General features: G+C 42.3%; 1 protein-coding gene across 1 annotated transcript in view; it reads right to left on the bottom strand.

Annotated features, from left to right (window-relative positions):
• Positions 1–19314, bottom strand: part of PISD (phosphatidylserine decarboxylase) — a 69577-nt gene that overhangs the window by 48620 nt on the left and 1643 nt on the right. Inside the window, exon 2 of the mRNA XM_087705903.1 lies at positions 14920–14999. Coding sequence (XP_087562029.1) covers positions 14920–14999 — 80 coding nt within the window. The remainder of the gene's footprint in view (positions 1–14919; positions 15000–19314) is intronic.

Genomic DNA, 19314 nt, shown 5'->3' on the forward strand with positions numbered 1-19314 from the left:
GACAACTGCTCCTCCTTTATCAGATTGTTTGGTTATGATATCACAATAGTCTGAAATGGGAGAATGACCATTGGCTTACCTGAAGGGTCCTTTTCTGTACGCTGCGAGGAGAGTCCAAGCATGGGTTAAATTCTGTCTGACTGCCCTGGACTGAATTGAAAGATCTTTAGCCATGCCTCCTCTTCCGGCTCTTCAGATTTTTCAATGAAGGCATGGACCTGTAACACTGTTCAAATGTGGTTCGATTGAGTCTGATCTTAGTTCAAGTCAAGATAGATTGTATAAGAGAGGAGGAGCCAACGTCGCAACATTACATCGTGCGGCCTTGACAGTCTGAGTCCGCAGATGACACTTTTGCCCCTGGACGATCCGGCAGGACGTAAACCGTCCCAAAGAGATGGTGACTGGGAGGACAAGACCTTGCTGGTCGCAGGGACACCGCAAAGTCCCTGATCGACCCAAGGGAAGAGCTTCCAACCGGCGGCAAACAGGCAGCCCCCAGGCTGACATAGTCGGAGACAGCTCCGGAAAGAAAGAAGAAGTGAAAGTGTTCCATCTGGTGAGGTTCTTTTTTTTTTCTTTACTTTTAGAAGATTGCCCTAAGAAACTTTTTTTTAAAGTCAAATTAGTCCTTTAAGTAAGAACAAAGCGGCGAATTTAATCCCTATTGGACTGCCTTAGAAAGTTTTTTGCTCTTGCTTGTAACGATGTTTTGTGGATTGAAGTGACTGCAACGTTTCCTGTTTCTCTGCTTGAGGTGAATGGACTGATCTTTTTTCCTCTATTTCTTTTTAGTATTTTAATTTTTTTGGCTTAAACTAAAACTTTTTTTTTATTCTAATAAACTTCTCCTTCTACTTGTTACAAAATTAAAGATATTTAAGGATAAAGTAATAAAAATAGTTGAATCTGCCACTTGGAAGCCTAAGGTTGAAGTTTCCTTTTTTGTTGAAACAATATATCCTTTGTTCATTCCTATTTGACTACACTGACTTTGCAGCAGAAGGGTTTGGAACTTGTTTTTAAAACCTGATAAAGACTCAAGGTCACGATCAGTGTACTGCTGGTGCTTGTGGAAATATTTTGGCAAGATTAGGAAAAGGAAAGAAAAAGATAAAAACCCTTCTACTTTGAAAACCATAAAAGAACTTGTGTTTAAGATTTAAAATAAAATAAATATATAGATATATTCTTCAAATTTTTTTGACAAGCTAGGGTGGCAGTAACTATCAAATTCCTCCTTTTCTTTTTCTTTATATCTCTTTTTTACTCTGAAAAATGGATCAATACTCAGCTGAAGAAAACATGATAATCCAAAATATTTTGGCTGGACTTCAAAACATCTCAGAAGGACTTGAGAGATTTGATAAGAAAATGAACAGACTGTGGGGTATCACAGAAAAAGATGATGGGGTTGGAGCCCCAGAAATTAAAAAAGCGAATGAAAATACAGAAAACCAAAATAAGACGTTAGATGAACTTATTAATGGAGTAAATGTGAGTGAAGGTGGAAAGAAGGGAAGCTGGAAAAGTGACTTTGATAATTTGGTGCTTCATTCCAAATTCCAAGATGCAGGAGAAAGAGCGAAAAAGATGGAGTTAATAAGACAAATCTATCCAGAAATAAGTCTGACAACCAAAGTTAAGCTTACATCAATAACAATTCAAGGGCAACGAATCTACATGAGAGATCTTTCAAGCTACAAAGTGCGGAGAGAAGCCTTAAAACCTGGAAAGGTCGTGAAAAGAGAATTGACACAACAGCTGACGAGAGAGAAAAGACCATTTTGTTACTGGAAAGACACTGGTTAATAATGCTAGTTGATGGGAAAAAAAAGCTAGCTAATTATTGATGATTAACAAGTAGAGATCTTAGTACTTTGTATACTTTTCTAGATTATCATTGAATATTTATTCGTTAACATATAATTTACTATGATACTAATAGTGAAATGATAACCTTAATTAGGATAAATAACCAGGACATAAATTGTAATTTGGGATCTGGCGAAAAAATGTACAAATCTTACAAATTCTTGTTTAGATCTTGTTATGAAGATATAAATAATTTGAGTCAGAAGAGAGGAGATGTGATATAAATAAGGAAATGCTACTGTATACTCTGGTGATTATTAAGTAGAAATGTTAACATCTCTTAGATTGTCTTTGATTTTTAATGTCTATCTTGTTAACACGTAACTAACCAATTTGGTACTGAGGAAAAAGACCTATAAATCTTATTAATAAATTTTTGTTTAAAGATGGTTATAACGGTATAATCTCGTGTGGGCCTATGGAGACGAGAGGACTTGGACTTACTTGGACTTAATCTTCGTAAATGTCAACGTCCATAAGGCAGTGAACGTTGCATTGTGAAGGCCAGGGGCAGGACGTCACGGATTACAGCACGCTATTGATTCCGATTTAGGGCGGCTTGTTGGGCATCGGTTATCGAGAAATGGAGTGTTTGAAGATCGTGAGCCACTTGGGATATCCACGTTTTCTTTGGGGCATATCGTGCGATTTTCCACCCATCCGGTTGCAGCGAGTTAATCGATCGGTAAGGTAATCGGCTATTGTCCATACGGCAAACGTGTCCAAACCATCTAAGTCGTTGTCTTCTTAGGTAAAGTTCGATTGTAGTTTGGTTTTTACACAGCTGCAATACTGTTTCATTTTTCCATCGGTCCCGTAGAGTTATGTGCAGAATGTTGCGCAGGCATCTTAGCTGGAATCGTTCTAATAGGTTCAGGTCACTTTTAAGTAAAGTCCACGATTCCGAGCCGTACAGTAAGATTGTGCGGATGGAAGCATTAAATATCCTCATCTTAGTCGCAATCGTCACGTCATTTTGGCTCCACAGGCACTTCCTTAAAGAGGCGAATGCGGCTGTAGCATTGCCAATGCGGCTTTTGATGTCATTTGTAGCCACTACACGACCCCAAATATTTAAACGTGTCTACTCTTTCGATAGGGTTGCCTTCGAGGTGCAGTTGAGCTGGTTGAGTGCCCGTGAAAATGAATTTGGTTTTTGCACCATTTATCACCAGGCCGAGCTTGTTAGCATTTGCTTGTAATGCATCCAGGGTATTTTGGGCGGTTTGGGCTGTTTCAGCAAAGAAGACGATGTCATCAGCATACACCAAGTCCGTGAGAGACAGCTGAGCCCCGATTTGAACGCCTGGTGTCTCTTTAAAAGTTTGTCTGAGGATCCAATCCATGGTTATATTGAAGAGCATTGGTGAAATAATACAGCCTTGTTTGACGCCGGTAGTTATTGAGAATGGTGGGGACATATTTCCCAGGTATTTTGTCCGGCTCATTCCACCTTCGTAAAAAGCTTTAAGCACGTTGAGTGTAGCATAGGGGATTGATTCAGCTTTAAGGGCGCACCACAACGATGAATGATCTATGCTATTGAAGGCGCATGAAAAATCCACAAATACTAAAAAAGTGTCCTTTTTGTAACGCAGGCGTGATTCGGCTAGTTCAGGGTAAATATTTGGTCTGTGCAACCTCTTCCTGGTCTGAAACCGGCTTGCTCTTCCCTGCAATTAATTTCTCTGACTTTCAGTAGTCTGGATCGGATTATAGAGGTTAAGAGCTTGCCGGATGTTGATAGCAAACTTATTCCTCTATAGTTTTTGCAATCGGCTGGGTCTCCCTTTTTGTGGATTGGTACAATAATCGAGTCTTTGAAGTCTTGAGGCACGACTCTTTGGTCCCAGATGGCAGAGTATATACATTTCAATTGTTTTACTATTGGTTCTCCTCCCGCTTTCAAAGCTTCAGCAGGGATATTGTCTACCCCAGGTGCCTTCCGGTTCTTAAGTCTTTTAATTGCAGCACGGATTTCCTCCTCTGTCGGAGGGTGGTCGTTAATTGCGCTTGGTAATTGTAAGTCCACATTCTCCATCAGACGTTGGTCTAGGCTGGTGGGGTGGGGGCGATTCAGTAATTGGCTAAAGTGTTCTTTCCACCTATCCAGTTTACCCATTAGTGATTTTATGGGGTTTCCGAGATGATCTTTGAGGTTTGAGCTCGTTGCTTTAAATTTTCCATTGCAGCTTCGCAGGATGCTGTAGAGTAAGCGTGAGTCGTGGTTTTTGCTGGCCAGTTCCATTTCTTGGGCTTTTGCGTTCCACCAGGCCTCCTTATCCGCCTTAAGCTGCCTTTTAATTTGCCTGTTAAGGTAAAGGTATAGTTTGTGGTTAATGTTCTTTATTTTTGCGCGTTGTTCGACAAGATTTAGGGTATTAGTCGAAATCCAAGGTTTTATTTTCCGTCGTTTTTTTGGGCAGATTTCATTAAGTGAATCAATGATGGAGTTTTTTGTTGAGTTCCAGTTTTCGTCAATGTTGTCCGCTAACAGAGGAGAAAATCTGTTCTGTAGCAAAAGTTGAAATTTGGCTTGGCTGTCGGGGTCGGATAAATTTGCGTAGTCGAGGGTAGCTGTGGGCTGAGTAGTATTGGGTGCCTTTAGGAGACGAGAGGGGTGATAAACAGTCAACTACAATAACAAAGAAATGTTGATGGATAATATTTAATGATATATACAGCTGTGTTATAGGGGGGGGGGTAATGCTTAGATATCTTACTTAATTGAATTTGTTTCAGAATATGTCATAAAGATGTAATGTTATTGGAGGTTTATTGAAACTGCAAATGAATGCCAGTGGTGGTTGTGTCTTTAAATACAAATGATTCTAGATAAAAACATGTTTAAATAACTGTAATTAAATGAGAATTGTGGTACAGGGACAGTAAAATACATAAATTTTCTTTTTTGATTTAAAATGTACAATTCAATTTGAATGAAGTATATGTAAGGATTGTGGAAGAAACGCACGGAATGTATTTGTAACCAATCGATACACTTTCTACAAGATGTAACAAAGGATGGTTTTTTGTGTGTGTCCAAACTTGTCCAATTTGTAAGCCTGGGATGATGAAGCCCACATAGCCGCTCTGCAGATATCTTCTATGGGCTCTTGTATCGCCCAGGCTGCTGTGGACGCGGCGCTCCTTGTAGAGTGGGCCGTGATACGTCGTGGTACCTGTTTAGACTGGAGCTGATAGGCAAGGGCGATGCAAGCATGCAACCATTGACTGATCGTGGCGGAGATGACTTTGCGCCCCATGGTAGCAGGTTGAAAGGAAATGAAAAGCGATTCCGATTGCCTGAACGCTGCAGTGCGCTTGATGTATTTGCAAATGGTTCGAATCTGCGTTCTGTAGGATGTCTTGGGTGAGGACAAAAGTCTGGAAGGATGACTTCCTGACCCTGATGAAACCAAGAGTTGACCTTTGGAAGAAAGGAAAGATCCAAGCGGAGAACGACCCTGTCTGGATGTATGACGCACAAGTCCTCCCTCACTGACAAGGCCGCCATCTCCGAAATCCTACGTGCAGAGGTGATCCCAGTCAGGAATACTGTTTTGAAGGTTAGGTGCTTCAGATCACAGGTATGAATCGGCTCAAAGGGAGCCTCGACTACAGCTCGAAGCACAACATTCAACTCCCAGGTCGGGTATCGATGAATAACCGGGGGCCGCAAGTTGGAAGCTCCCTTCAGGAAGCTGAAGACCTTGGATGTTTCTCGATGCGCAGAAGGCTTTTGACAATGTGAATTGGCAATTTATATTTTTACAACTGGAGCAGATGAATTTTGGCAAGAAATTTACCCAAATTATACGAATGATATATCAGAAACAAGCAGCAAAGATAATGGTAAATGGAGAATTAACAGATCCTATTGAAATAAAGAGAGGTACGAGAAAAGGTTGCCCATTATCACCACTACTCTTTGTCTTAACATTAGAGGTCCTAAACAGAAAGATCAGAGAAGAAGAAGAAATAAGAGGAATGAAAATTAAGAAAGAAGAGTATAAGCTACAAGCGTTTGCAGATGGCCTAGTTTTTATCCTTGAAGATCCACTAGAAACAGCACCCAAACTGCTAGAAAGAATAGAGGAATATGGAAAAGTAGCAGGCTTGAAAATAAACAAAGATAAAGATTATGACAAAGAATATCCCAGCAACACAAAAGGAAGAGCTGTCAGAAACTTTGCAGATTCAAACTACAAGTAAGGTTAAATATTTGGGGATATACTTATCACCTAGATGTAGCGCTCTTAAGGAGGACAACTATACCAGACTAAAACAACAAATAGCGATTGATTTGAAGAAATGGGAAAATCTGCACTTATCAATGATGGGAAGAATTTCTACAATTAAAATGAACATTTTACCTAGAATTCTATACCTGTTTCAGACAGTCCCAATCAGATTGGGTAAGGATTTTTTTCAAGATTTAAATAAAATAGTTCTGAAATTTATTTGGCAAGGGAAAAAAGCTAGAATAAAACTTAAATTGCTACAAGATGCTAGATCTAGAGGAGGATTTGGCCTACCTGATTGGGAGCTATACTATCAAGCAACAAACTTGATGTGGATTAAGGAGTGGATATCATTAAACTCTAGATTATTGAATGTAGAAGGTCATGATTTATTGTTGGGATGGCATGCTTTCTTATGGTATAAGGGAACTAAAGCACATGGTTATTTTAGAAGACATTATATAAGGGAGGCGTTGCTATTAAACTGGGAAAAGGTAAAAAGATTACACTACTTAAAAATTCCAGTCTGGATATCAACAATTGAAGCATTTTCATATCCAATAATATATAAAAAGGAACAAACAGTTAGATATATTGAATTATTGAATGCAGAGGGTGAACTCAAATCTATTCAAGAGTTGAAACAAGAAGGGATAGAAATGAACTGGTATTCATATGTACAGATACAATCTAGATAGAATGAAGATAGAAAAACCAAAGGTTTCTACAATAAAATGACTGAGTTAGACAAAATTATGACAGGTACTGATGAAAAAGTAATTAAAAACCTATATGGATATTTATTGGAGGTTAAATTGCAAGAACAAGTTAAAGAAACTATGATAGCTTGGGGGGGGAAATTTAGGTATGGGATTGACTTAGAGAATTGGCAGAAATTATGGTCATTATAAAATGACAATGTCTACTGCATATAGAGAAAACTTGTATAAGATGTTTTACAGGTGGCATCTACCCCCAACTAGAATTGCAAGAATGTTCAAGAATAAATCAGAAAAGTGTTGGAAATGTCATCAGATACCGGGTTCATACTACCACATGTGGTGGACTTGCACTGAAGCTAAAAGATACTGGACTAAAATCCACATGTGGTTGGAGAAAATGACACACAAACAAATAGACTTTAAACCAGAGGTCTTTTTATTGGGGATCATACCAGAAATCTACAACAAAGACTTAAAATATTTGATTGTAAATGTGTTAACAGCAGCCAGAATTGTATTTGCAAAAAACTGGAAAAATGAAACAATACCAAAACAGGAAGAAGTTATCCGAAAAATAATGGATTGTGCTGAAATGAGTAAATTGACACTTGAAATTAGAGAACAAGAGGTTGAGCAATTTTATAAGATATGGGATTTGTTTTATCGATGGCTAGGGGGAAAAAAAACTTGGAAATGAAAAATGATATACTTATGCTTTAATTGAAGAAGTTAAATGATGATACAACTATGCTGTAAAATAAACTAATAATGATACAATGAAAAATTAATATATCAATGAATTATTCATTTTAGAATTTTTTGCTTTAAAAAGGATAAGGATAATAATGATTTTATGTATATTCAATAGAGGTCTGGTGATATAATGTATAACGTTAAGAACGTAGTATAATGATATTCTGTTGTTGATAAATAATTTTAATAAGGGAATAATTGAAAACTGGTATATATATGTAGTGACGTTTTGTTGAAAAATGAAGGAATAAGATCTCTGTTTGAAAGTATGAAGTACAAGGATAATAATGAACATAAGTATATTTTCTGGGAAAAAATAATACTAATGGTAACTGAATATATATTGTAGAATGAAAGTGAGGTATTCAGTTATACTAGATGAAAAGTCTGATATGGTAAATATTATTTGAAGATGTGGATGTTAAAACACCTGTAACCAAACGACATGCTATATGTAATGATGTTTTTTTTTCCTTTTTGTGTTTTTTTTCTTTTCTTTTTTGTCTGTGTGTGTGTGGTTTTTTTTTATTGTTGTGTGTATTAAATATATAACAGAGAGATACGGGGTGTGTGTGTGTGGGGGGGAAATGTATTTGGGATGGATTGCCACAGGTAGGGGAATAAGAAATGATACTAAATTATAACTTATTAAATGAAATAATAAATGTATAAGAATGATAAATGTTAAAACACCTGTAACAAACGACATGCTGTATGTGATGATGGTTTTTTTTTCTTTTTTCTTTTTTTTTTCTCTTTCTTTTTTGTTTTTGTTTCTCCTTTGTTGTGTGTATATGTTGTCTATGTAACAAAAATAAAATAAAAATTATATTTAAAAAAAAGGAATAACGTGCTAGGGATAGGTGGTCACTGGGAGCGAGGACGGTGGACAGTGCCGCAACTTGGCGATGTAACGTGTTGGCCACCAATCCCTAGTCCAATCCTTCTTGCAAAAAGTCCAAAACTTGTGGAATAGAGGCTGAAGCGGGGTTTATCTGCTTAGGTACGTACCATTTTGCGAAGGCTGACCAGGTGGCCTCGTAAATTTTGGCAGTAGGTGGTCGACGCGCTGCCTGGATGGTTTAGATGACCTTTGAGGAGAGCCTATCCCTCTCTAGGAGGTCTCTCTCAAGTGCCAAATGGCCAATTGCAGCCATTGGGGCTCTGGATGTGATAGGGCCCGCTGGCTGAGAAAGACCTCCTCTGAAGGAATCCTCCACGGCTTGGTGATGGAGAGGCTCATGAGGTCGGCAAATCAGGCCCGTCTGGGCCAAAATGGTGCTACGAGAAGAACTCCCGCCTGTTCTGTGAGGATCTTTCGGATGACACTCGGAAGGAGAGGCAGCGGTGGGAAGGCGTAGAGGAGGCCTGGTGGCCAGTGGCAAAGCAGAGCGTTGACCCCCTCTGCCCTCGGGGACTTGTACCTGGAGAAGAAGTGAGGGAGGTGTGTATTCTCTGGAGTGGCAAACAGATCGACAAAGGGAAGGCCCAACCTCGGTGTGATCTTGAGGAAGAGGTCCGGGTGCAGGCGCCACTCCAAATGATCGATCATGGCCCTGCTCAACCAATTTGCCTGGATATTGCTCACCCTGGAAATATGCTCCGCTCGAAGGGACACCAGATGTTTCTCTGCCCACTTCCCCAGGTGTTCCGCCTCCGCCATCAGGGACTTGGAGTGCCCCCCGGCGGTTGATATGTGCCTTGGTGCCACATTGTTCATCAACAGCATCACGTGTTGGCCCTGGATGGTCAGTTGAAAGTGAAGGAGAGCTATGCTCGCTAGCTTTTAATTCTAGCCAATTTATGCTGTGTTTGATATTGCCTTCGGACCACCTGCCCTGGGCGACCTGAGTGTCCAGATGTGCCCCTATCCAAATAGGCTGGCGTCCGTAGTGATGGTTAGGCGATGTAGCTCGCAGGAGAGGCTGCCCTTGGCCAGCACAGGTGAATCCCACCACCGCAGGGACTGTTGGACCTTGAAGGGAATTGGGATCAGAGATGGGGAGTTGCTCTTCTTGGCCTTTGGTGGAGTAGAAGGCACCATTGCAACTGTCGTGAGGGCAATCTCGCCCACGGTACTATCAGAGGCAAGATATCATCTTGCCTAGGAACTTCGACAGCAGGATTATGGGCGCGGTCCATGAGGCTCTCATCTGAAGAATCAGTTGTCTGAGGCTGGAGATTCACTCCTGCGACAGAAAGACTTGGCAACTTACAGTGTCTATGATAGCAGCGAGATGCAGCAACCTGGTGGTGGGGGTGAGGTGGCTTTTGTCCATGTTGACTGAGAACCTGTGGACTTGAAGGGCTCTCATGGTTATCTGGAGGTCTCTGACTGCTTGCTGGCGGGACGGCGATTGTATGATGATGTCATCCAGGTATGCTTGAAGTCTCACGGGACGCGACATCAGGGACACTACCACACCTGCCAGGATCTTTGTAAATGTTCTGGGGGCCGATGACAGGCCAAACGGCAGGGCCCTGTATTGATAGTGCGTTCCTGCATAGTAGAATCTCAGGACCTGCAATGGGCCTTGCAGACAGGGATGTGAAGATACCCTTCTCTGAGATCTATTGATGTTAGTAGATCCCCTGGCCTGATGCAGTTCAAGATTGATTGGAGAGACTGCATTTTGAAGCGTTTGTATGCTAGGTGGTAATTCAATCTCTTAGATCTAATATCCCCCTCCACCCTCCTGAGTTCTTTGGGACTAGAAACAGGATTGAGTAAAAACCTGACCCTTCTTGACCTGCTGGTACTGGTTCTATTGCCCTTATCTCCTGAAAATGTTGGGTCTCTTGCTCTATTAGGGATCTCTTGGCTGGGGAAGAGGGAATGGGGCAGTAGATAAAGTGGCAGGAGGGGAGGGGAAATGAAGTCTAGGGTCAGACCCAGACGGATTGTCTGAAGAACCCATTGGTCTGACGTTGTTTGCTCCCATCGAGCCTGAAATAGTTGCCGGTGCCCTCCGATGGGAGCCATCAGCTGGCTGTCACTTATAGCGACGGAAAGGCTTAGAGCCTGATCTGCCACGAAAGGGCTGCTTGGAGAAGGGTTGTTGTCTGTCCCTGTCCCGAAAGGGCTGATGGTCCTGTGACTGGTCCTGTCCCTGATTGTACGGATGGTGGTACTGACCAGTGCAAGTGGACGGTTCTGTGGAATGAAAGGATTGCTTTCTGAAATAACCAAAACCTTTGCGCTTTGTCTTCTTAGTGACAGATGGCATAACTTTGTTTTTGTCTTTGTTGTTGACTAGGACAGGTTTTAGGGCTTCCCCAAAACTTTCCCTCCCTTAAAGAGGGCAGAGGCCATCTTTCACTTGGACCTCATGTCTGCGTTCCAGTAACAAAGCCACAAGAGCCGCCTGGTGGTGACATTAGAAGCCAGAGCCCTGGAAGCGAACTTGGCAGAGTTGAGGGTGGCATCCACAGTGTATTCTGCTGCCGCTAAAACCTTATTAAACTCCTGCCTCAATTTGGTGCCCTGCCGAAAGCTTAGCAGAAATCTGTCTGACCCAGAGGAGAGAGGCCCTGGACATAAAGGACGCTGAAGTGGCTGTCTTGATGGCCCAGGCAGCTGCCTGATGGGTCTTGTGACAAGCCCTTTCAGATCTCTTATCCTCCGCTTTCAAGCCCTCTAATAGGTCAGGAGGTAAGACTGAGGAGGATGTAAGGGCTTGTACCGGAGGATTCACCTGAGGCAATTTTAATAAATCCTCCAGGGAAGCATCCACCGTATAGAGCTTATCATTGCTACCAGGCGTGGCTAGAGTGCCCGGTTGAACCTACTGGCGCTGCACGACGTTCAAAAATAATTTAGGAACTGGCACAATCTCCTGGGGAACTACCGGTTCCACAAAGAGTCCTTCGCTAGGGTCTACTGTCGGGTCTCCTGTCGGCTGATCGGTGGCAGTTACTCCCATACGGGTGGCTGTTTTGGCCTTATTCAAGATTGTCTTGAATGAAACATGTTTAAACAAACCTCTTTGACCACTTCCTCGTCCCCTGAGAACTCCTGCTCTGGAAGGATTTCCTCATCTACAGCTGAATCTCGCTGTCCAGCAAGGAATGGAGAGAGGCGGATCCCTGGGGAGCCTCTGAAGGAACAGCCTTAGAGGAAGAAGACCTGGCCCTGCAACGTCGCTTGGCACATTGCTTGAGACCCTCTGCAATACTCTGGGATATGGCCTTGGTGATAACCTCCTGCATTTCCCAGAGGGCCGGCCCTTGGTCTTCTGCAGGCCGCCTACGCGCAGTGGCCCGGTGGGGCAGAGGATGTTGTGGAGCCAGTGATAGAACTGGAGGAGAATCCTCTGCTTCCAAGGAGCACTGAAACAAATCAGCATTCTCGCCCATGGATGGTCCAGGGGAGTTGGCTGACTCAGAGTAATCACCTGATGAAAATTCCTGGCCCTCATCCTCACTATCCGACCGTGGTGGGTCCTGACTAGTAGGAGGTGGGGCCTCTGGTAATTCCACTGCAGGAAGCCAGCGGTTGTTGCTGGGCTTGTTCAGGGTGTTTCTCTGGTGCTCTTTGGCTCCATGGGGGCAACTGGATCTTGGGACTTTGATCTTTTCTCCCCCCTGCCCCGCCTGGCTCTGTCTGCTGAGGGCCTCTGAGGCTGCTTTGCTAGCCTGCCTGGTAAGGCTCCTGCTGCTAGAGGGCCCTGGCTGCATTGCCTCCTGATGGGGGTTGTCTGCCATTGTGTTGTGAGCAGGTGTATTCTGGGCACCACTCACCAGATGGAACACAGTTGGAGTAGCTGCAGCTGCTGGATCAGACGCAGAGAGGCCGCTGGCTGAGATGAGTCTTAAGGGCACCTCCACGAGGAAATCTCTGGCACAAGATCCGATCCTCCCAGTGCCTGCAAATTGGACAGCTGGAGGGAGGCCTAAGGCAAGGACCAACACCTCGCTGTTGTTTAGCAATTGCCATTTAGTGGGGGGGCTGGGAGGTGACTGGATGCTGGATTGCGGGACAGAGAGGTCACGCTGCCACCACTCTCCAAGGCTCGTTCCAAAGTGCAGGGAAAAACGCGGCAAAATTGTAAACAAAATGGCCGCTGGAAGTTTTCCCTCACTCAAAATGGCCACCGCGATGACTACTGCTGGGGAAAAAAAGCACACAATTCAAAACTGTAAAAGCAATGGCGCGAACAGTTGGTTCTCGCACCACTGGCCATCGGGCCAAACACTTCATTTAGTAAAGGCAATGGCGCGACAGCTGGGTCCTCGCACCACTGACCGTCGCGCCAAAACACTGAAACGAGCGCGAGCAGCTGGGCCCCCTCGCCGCTGACCACTGCGCCAATACGAAAGGCGAACGCGGCGGTTCCCAAGCCAGCTCGTGTCTCCCAGTGAGTCGGAGAAGCCGCGCACGCCCGGAGAAGCCCGGAACAAGCACCGGCAACAAGCAGAAGCCAGGGAATCAAAAGCAACTTTAAACAGACCTTATTTTCTTGCTAGGATGGAAAAATTCTCTGGTTGGAAATTCCAAGTTAAGGTTAAATTTCTGTTAATATGCTGGAACCACTGAAAACGTGTCCATTGGGCTAGAACTGAATTGAAAAATCTGAGGAGCTGGAAGAGGAGGTGTGGCTAAAGATCTTTCAATTCAGTCCAGAGCAGTCAGACAGAATTTAACCCATGCTTGGACTCTCCAAGCAACGTACAGGAAAACCAGGCCTTCCTTCACCTCCCATGCCTTTTCACGAGACTGAGCCAGGTAGATGGCTGTATGAGAATTGGAGGTCTGAGCCATGGCAGCTGGGATGGAGGCCTGGGTGGGGAATATAAACTCCTGGCTGACTTGTCCTGCTGGTTCTCTCCACTGCGTTCAACACTGTTGATGGTGCATCTTGTTGGACCACTTGGGAGGGTTGGGAGTCAAGAGACACCGCTCTGTCATCCCTCATTTGAATTACTGTAATTCATCACATGTGGTAATTGTAATTGTGGTGTTGCAGAAGACCCTGGAGAGTCCCTGGACTACAAGGAGATCAAATCAGTCAATTCTAAAGGAAATCAGCCCTGACTGTCCTGAAGCTGAAGCTTAAATACTTGGCCACCAAATGAGAAGAGAGGACTCCCTGGAAAAGACCCAAATGTTGGGGGCAATGGAGGGCAAAAGGAGAAGGGGACAGCAGAGGATGAGATGATAAGATAGTGTCATCAACACTGTGAACTTTTGTTCATTGGGAGATGGTGGAAAATGGGGGGGGGATGGGAGGGGATGGCATGCTATAAAGAGTCGGACACAACTTAGCGACTGAACAACAGCGAAACAACTTGATATGAAAGCAGCACTTAGATACTAGAGGGAAATTTTTAGCTGCTGCAAAATGTACTACCATACCTATTTCGGGGGCTGCACTAGCTGCTGTGTGTTTTTGGCTGCACAATCCAATGCCACTGAACCTGGGAGTCAGTGGAACACCTGTTTCCTTCACTGCTGGCTCCCAGTTCCAGGGCACTGGTTCTTTACCCACAGACACATGTCGGTCTTCTTTCTAGACTGCTCGGTCTTGGGAAACAGGTCCTGTATTCCTGCTGAAAATCAAAACAGGAACCTGCTTTCTTGCCCAAGATCAAATATCATGAACCTGATGTTTTAAGCAAGGGTGGGGAATTATTGATTGATGAACTAAGTCTGGCCATGACACATTCTCACATCGCCTGTGGCATCCTCTCTTCAGAACAATTCAAAATAAGTATATGAAAGAAGGACGGTTTGTTTTCAGACACACTGGAGAAAGGTTTAAAATGTAGCCATGGTTTAAATATCTAATACAAAAGAAGTCTGATACAACTAATAATAAAAGCAAGAAGTGTGGAAAGGGGTTAATTTAAACATGTATTTTCAGAGAAATTGGAAGTGTACACATATAAATGTACAAGAATGTAAAGTCAAGGAGAATGTTTCCTTGTTCCTATTTTCCTTAAACGTGCCTCACTGTTGCATACATCACACATGCGTGTGTGCACATGCAAATATAAATAATGAGTCAAATGAGTTAGTCATAATGTGAATTACCTGGTTTGTTTACTGTGTTGGGCAAACCCAGTTATTCTGGCTTACTGGATAAACCTTGCATAAACAAACTATAGCTTAGCATAATGAGGGCACTCAAGTCAGTAAATGGGGAAAAGGGCTGAACTTTGGGGTGGGGATGTTCTTCCAACCACATCAAGGACTCTGTTGTGGTGGGTTGGGCTTTTCAGCTTCTTCTTCTTCATTGTATGGGGGTTTTTTTTAGCAAGCGCTAGCTATGGTCTCTGAATCCTCCAGGTTTTCCAGATCAAAGAAAAGTTTGAAGGAGCTTTACCTGCAAAGAAGGCTGGGGAAACCAGCTGCTTCGAAAATAATCTTTTCTTCACGGGGAGGTTCCCATGCCACAGGACAAATCTGTTGAATAGAAAAACATCAGATACACATCAAATTACATGTACTTGAAATATTGATACAATATTTGTATTGTACTGTACTGACGTTCCCTAAATCAACTAACTAAAACTTTGAGGTTTAAGTTATCTAAAGCTATAATCATCCACGTCATTCCACCCAAAATCAGTTGATTATATTATGATTAATTCTATCATATTAGGAAAATTGTTCCCTGCAATGAGATGTTTATGAAAAAATAAAAGAGCCACATGGAAATAAAATATTTCAAAGATATATAAACATCAAGTGAATTTAAAATTTGGCCTAAATCTAATTACATCTGAAACCTGAATTACATGAAGTAATTTTGCCCAATTCTAATTTGTGGGAAGGTAATTCAAATAAACTATTCAGAAAATAGTCTCTGAAATTACAATCTATTTTAGGGGTGAAACACTCAAGATACCATATATTGCATAAATAAAATAATAATATTATATTAATAATAATATAATATAATATAATATAATATAATATAATATAATATAATATAATATAATATAATATAATATAATATAATATAATATAATATAATATAATATAATATAATATAATATAATAATATAATATAATATAATATAATATAATATAATATAATATAATATAATATAATATAATATAATATAATTAATATAATATAATTAATATAATATAATTAATATAATATAATTAATATAATATAATTAATATAATATAATATAATATAAAACACTGTGACTAGCCCAAACTCAACCAGGGAGTCTCTGTGGATGAATTTTGTAAAAAAACAAAAAACAGTCACTGGGAGTTCAGCAGCCTATACATTTAATCAACATCAGCAGGAGGAATCTCCTTGTTCCTGACCTACTTATTTAGTCACTACACCAGGGTTCCCCAACCCGTTCTGCAGCCAGTGCCGGGCCACAGTCCACTTGGAACTGGGCCGTGGAAGTGATGGGTAAGGATGCACAGGAAGATGTATTAGTGAAAGTGGCATGCATGCCCAAAACCATCCCTTCCAATCCGCACCTCACCAATGCTATCACCACCTCCACCAGTTCTCCAAGCCGGAAAGATTGGAGACCACTGCACTACACCATCCTGGTTCCCAAGAAAGTTGCAGTCTCTTTTTCAAACAGCAAATCACCTCCTTTGTAATCCAAAAATACAAGTGAATATTGCTCTATATCTAAAAACATCAACTCACCTGTCACTCTGGTTTATAAAAACAAGCAGTCACATTTTTCTCCATTTAATCATATACAAGTAGTCCTCGACCTACATTCATTTAGTGACCATTCCAAGTTACAATGGCACTGAAAAAAGTGACTTATGGCAAACCGCCATTATGACCACTGTAGCATCCTCGTGGTCACATGATCAAAATTCAGCTGCTTGGCAAGTGGTTCATATTTATGACAGTTGCAGTGTCCTGGGGTCAGGTGGTCAGCTTTTGAGACTTTCTGACAAGCGAAGTCAGTGGGGAATGTAGTTACTAACTTAATAAAAGCAATGATTCACATAATAAATGTGGCAAGAAAAGTTGTAAAATGGGGCAAACTCACTTAACAAATATTTCACTTAGCAATGTAAATTTTGGCCTCAATTCTGGGAAACCAATTTTTTTCAGATTAAAATGTTTCTCATGAAGTAGGCCGAACCTATTGTTCTAAGGACTGGGTGAAGGGCAGGCAACAGTTGAAGAACTGATTCTAATCCCAATGCGTATACTGTAGAGCAGCATTTCTCCATCTTGGAACTTGAAGATGTGTGAACTTCAATTCCCAGAATTCCCGACAGCCAAGTTAAGAAACGCTGCCATAGGAGCTTCCACCTTGCCACATTCTTATACTTGGTCTCTACACTCTCCTAACCATAATATTATCCAATCCTAGTGTCAGAAGGAGCAACGGAGTCTGCTCAGTGGAACCCCAACAGATGGGAATGTTTGAGTTGACCTAGCCCTCAAAAGGCCTTCACTGTTCTTGGTGAAATCTGCTTTAAGACTTAGCAAATTGCATGAACCCGATCAGCTTTGGCTTTTCAATAAATTATTAGGAAGTCCTGTCGCCTATTCACATAGATGATTTCCCTTGCAAAGATGACCAGAAGTGTGTGTCATTTTCCCTTTTGGTATCTCACCACACCAACTGTCAGCACAAGATGTTCAGAATGTCACGATATCTAATCCTCCTGTCCTGATGAATGACCCTCCACTCCGTGCGACCCTGCTCATCTGGGAGGGGATGAGGCAATAGAGGACACCTTGGACACCCAGATCAAAACCCACATTAGGACCACAGATAATATATGTACACAATAACATTCATGTTTGTGTGTGTGTTAAAACAGAAGTATAACATGCTGGAATAAAATAGCTTCAATGGTAGTCCAGTTGGGGAAGCACAGAGGCTCTGTAGGTGATTAGCACTGATGTTATCCAGTTTGGGTTACGAAGCATCCACAAGAAAACAAGCAAGTTCAGAGAGTGCCAAGGACCTGACCTCATGTCAACCCTGAGCTACAAATATTCTCCTTTATTGATACTTCAGCCCTTTCTCTCATACTCAAAACAACAAAGGCAGGTCAATGAATACCCTCTTCTCATGTGCCACAGGTGTCCTTACAACAAAGTTTTGGACTGTCCATGTCTTCCAAACCTAAAGCTTACAAAAAGCCTATAAACCTGGTTCACATTCCAGAAGCCTAAGATTTTGGCAGAAGAGATATGAGTGATTGTGGCATGGGGCTGATCAGTCTGCATTCACTCATTTGTGGCACATATTTTGACTTAGCCATATGAATCCATCAGAGGCACAAGGTTTCCAGAGAGCTCTGCCCAAGAGACTGTTCTACCAGTACAATCACAACTCAGGGCACTGACGTTCAAAGGTGATTCACACACCAGTTCCTCTAATTCAGACTATTCCTACCTTAGACACAGTATTTTTCCTGCCAGCCCAAATTTCTCTCAAATTCTCTCTTCAAAATCTTTATCATGTCAATGGATTTAGTCTGGGGAATGATAATACCGGTAAAATCTTTACGCCTGGCCTATATCAGACTCTGGATCAGAGATGAAAAGTCCAACTTAGTTCTCCTGGACTTCTCAGAGACTTTTTTACACCCATCTGGCATGTTGCACAGCTCCATCACGCTATTTAGCAAACCAGATGGCACTGGACCTGGATATCTGAGAGACCGTCTCCTGCTACACACCTCCCAACGTCCAATAAGAACTCACAGGTTAGGCCTCCTCCGGGTGCCGTCAGCCGGTCAATGCCGGCTGGCGACCACTCGGGGGAGAGCCTTTTCTGTAGCTGCTCCGGCTCTGTGGAACGAGTTACCAGCAGAGATCCGGACCCTTCCCACCCTTGCGGCCTTCCAAAAAGCCACCAAAACCTGGCTGTTCCGGCAGGCCTGGGGTTGCTGACTCAAATCAGGTCAACCCCCAATTAAACCGGATGTATGTTGTGTTTTTAAACTGTTTGTATTGTTTTATGTCCTCCCCCTGTATGTTATTTTATTTCATTCGTACTTGTAAGCCGCCCTGAGTCCCCCGGGATTGGGCGGCATATAAACCCATTAAATTGCTAATTGCTAATTGCAGATGAAACTGGTAATGGATATAATTTTGAGCTCTGCCATGAAATTCCAATAGGGCCCAAACTGTAGATTCTTGAGTATCCTTGAAGACATCTATTTTTTGGAAATGGGTGAATAAATGAAGATAAATTGCAATTAGGTTTAATTGCATTTAAATTGAATTGAATCACTTGACTGAGGTTTTTCTGGTCAGCAAAAAACTAGACTCCGAGGCAGTAGTTCATTAACTTTATTTAAGGTGAGGCTGCATTCTATCCAAACAATATAGCTTCTTCCCAAATGAACACTCCTTGCTTTCTGCTCTTGCTGAATTTAGTTGCAGCAGAAGACTTGCACAGTTACATCACCTGTGTCAAATGTGACCATGGCTGAACTATTTGGATTTGGCAACAGGCATTCGCAATCCAATGCGCTCCAAATGGAACTGTCTTGAAAGAGAGTCCAGAAATGGGGGTTGATGCCAATGGAGCAGATAGGGGGGCTTGCATGATGCCCGTCCAGAAAGATCTGCCCCATTTGCCAATTACTTTCCAGGTACCCCTTAAAGTGCCAACATTGCTTGTTAAAGCCTTCCCTGCTGAGGAACCTGATTATCTGAGGGCATAGCAGGCATATCTCCCGTAATGGTCTGTCTAGCCAGGAAAACCTACAGGAAATGCTGCTTTGAAGATCCAACTCTCCAGAAGCAGCT

This window comes from Thamnophis sirtalis, unplaced genomic scaffold (assembly GCF_051295495.1).
Source record: "Thamnophis sirtalis isolate CommonGarterSnake01/CBP01778 unplaced genomic scaffold, rThaSir2_p1.2 scaffold_2, whole genome shotgun sequence".
In the NCBI taxonomy this organism is placed as follows: Eukaryota; Metazoa; Chordata; class Lepidosauria; order Squamata; family Natricidae; genus Thamnophis; species Thamnophis sirtalis.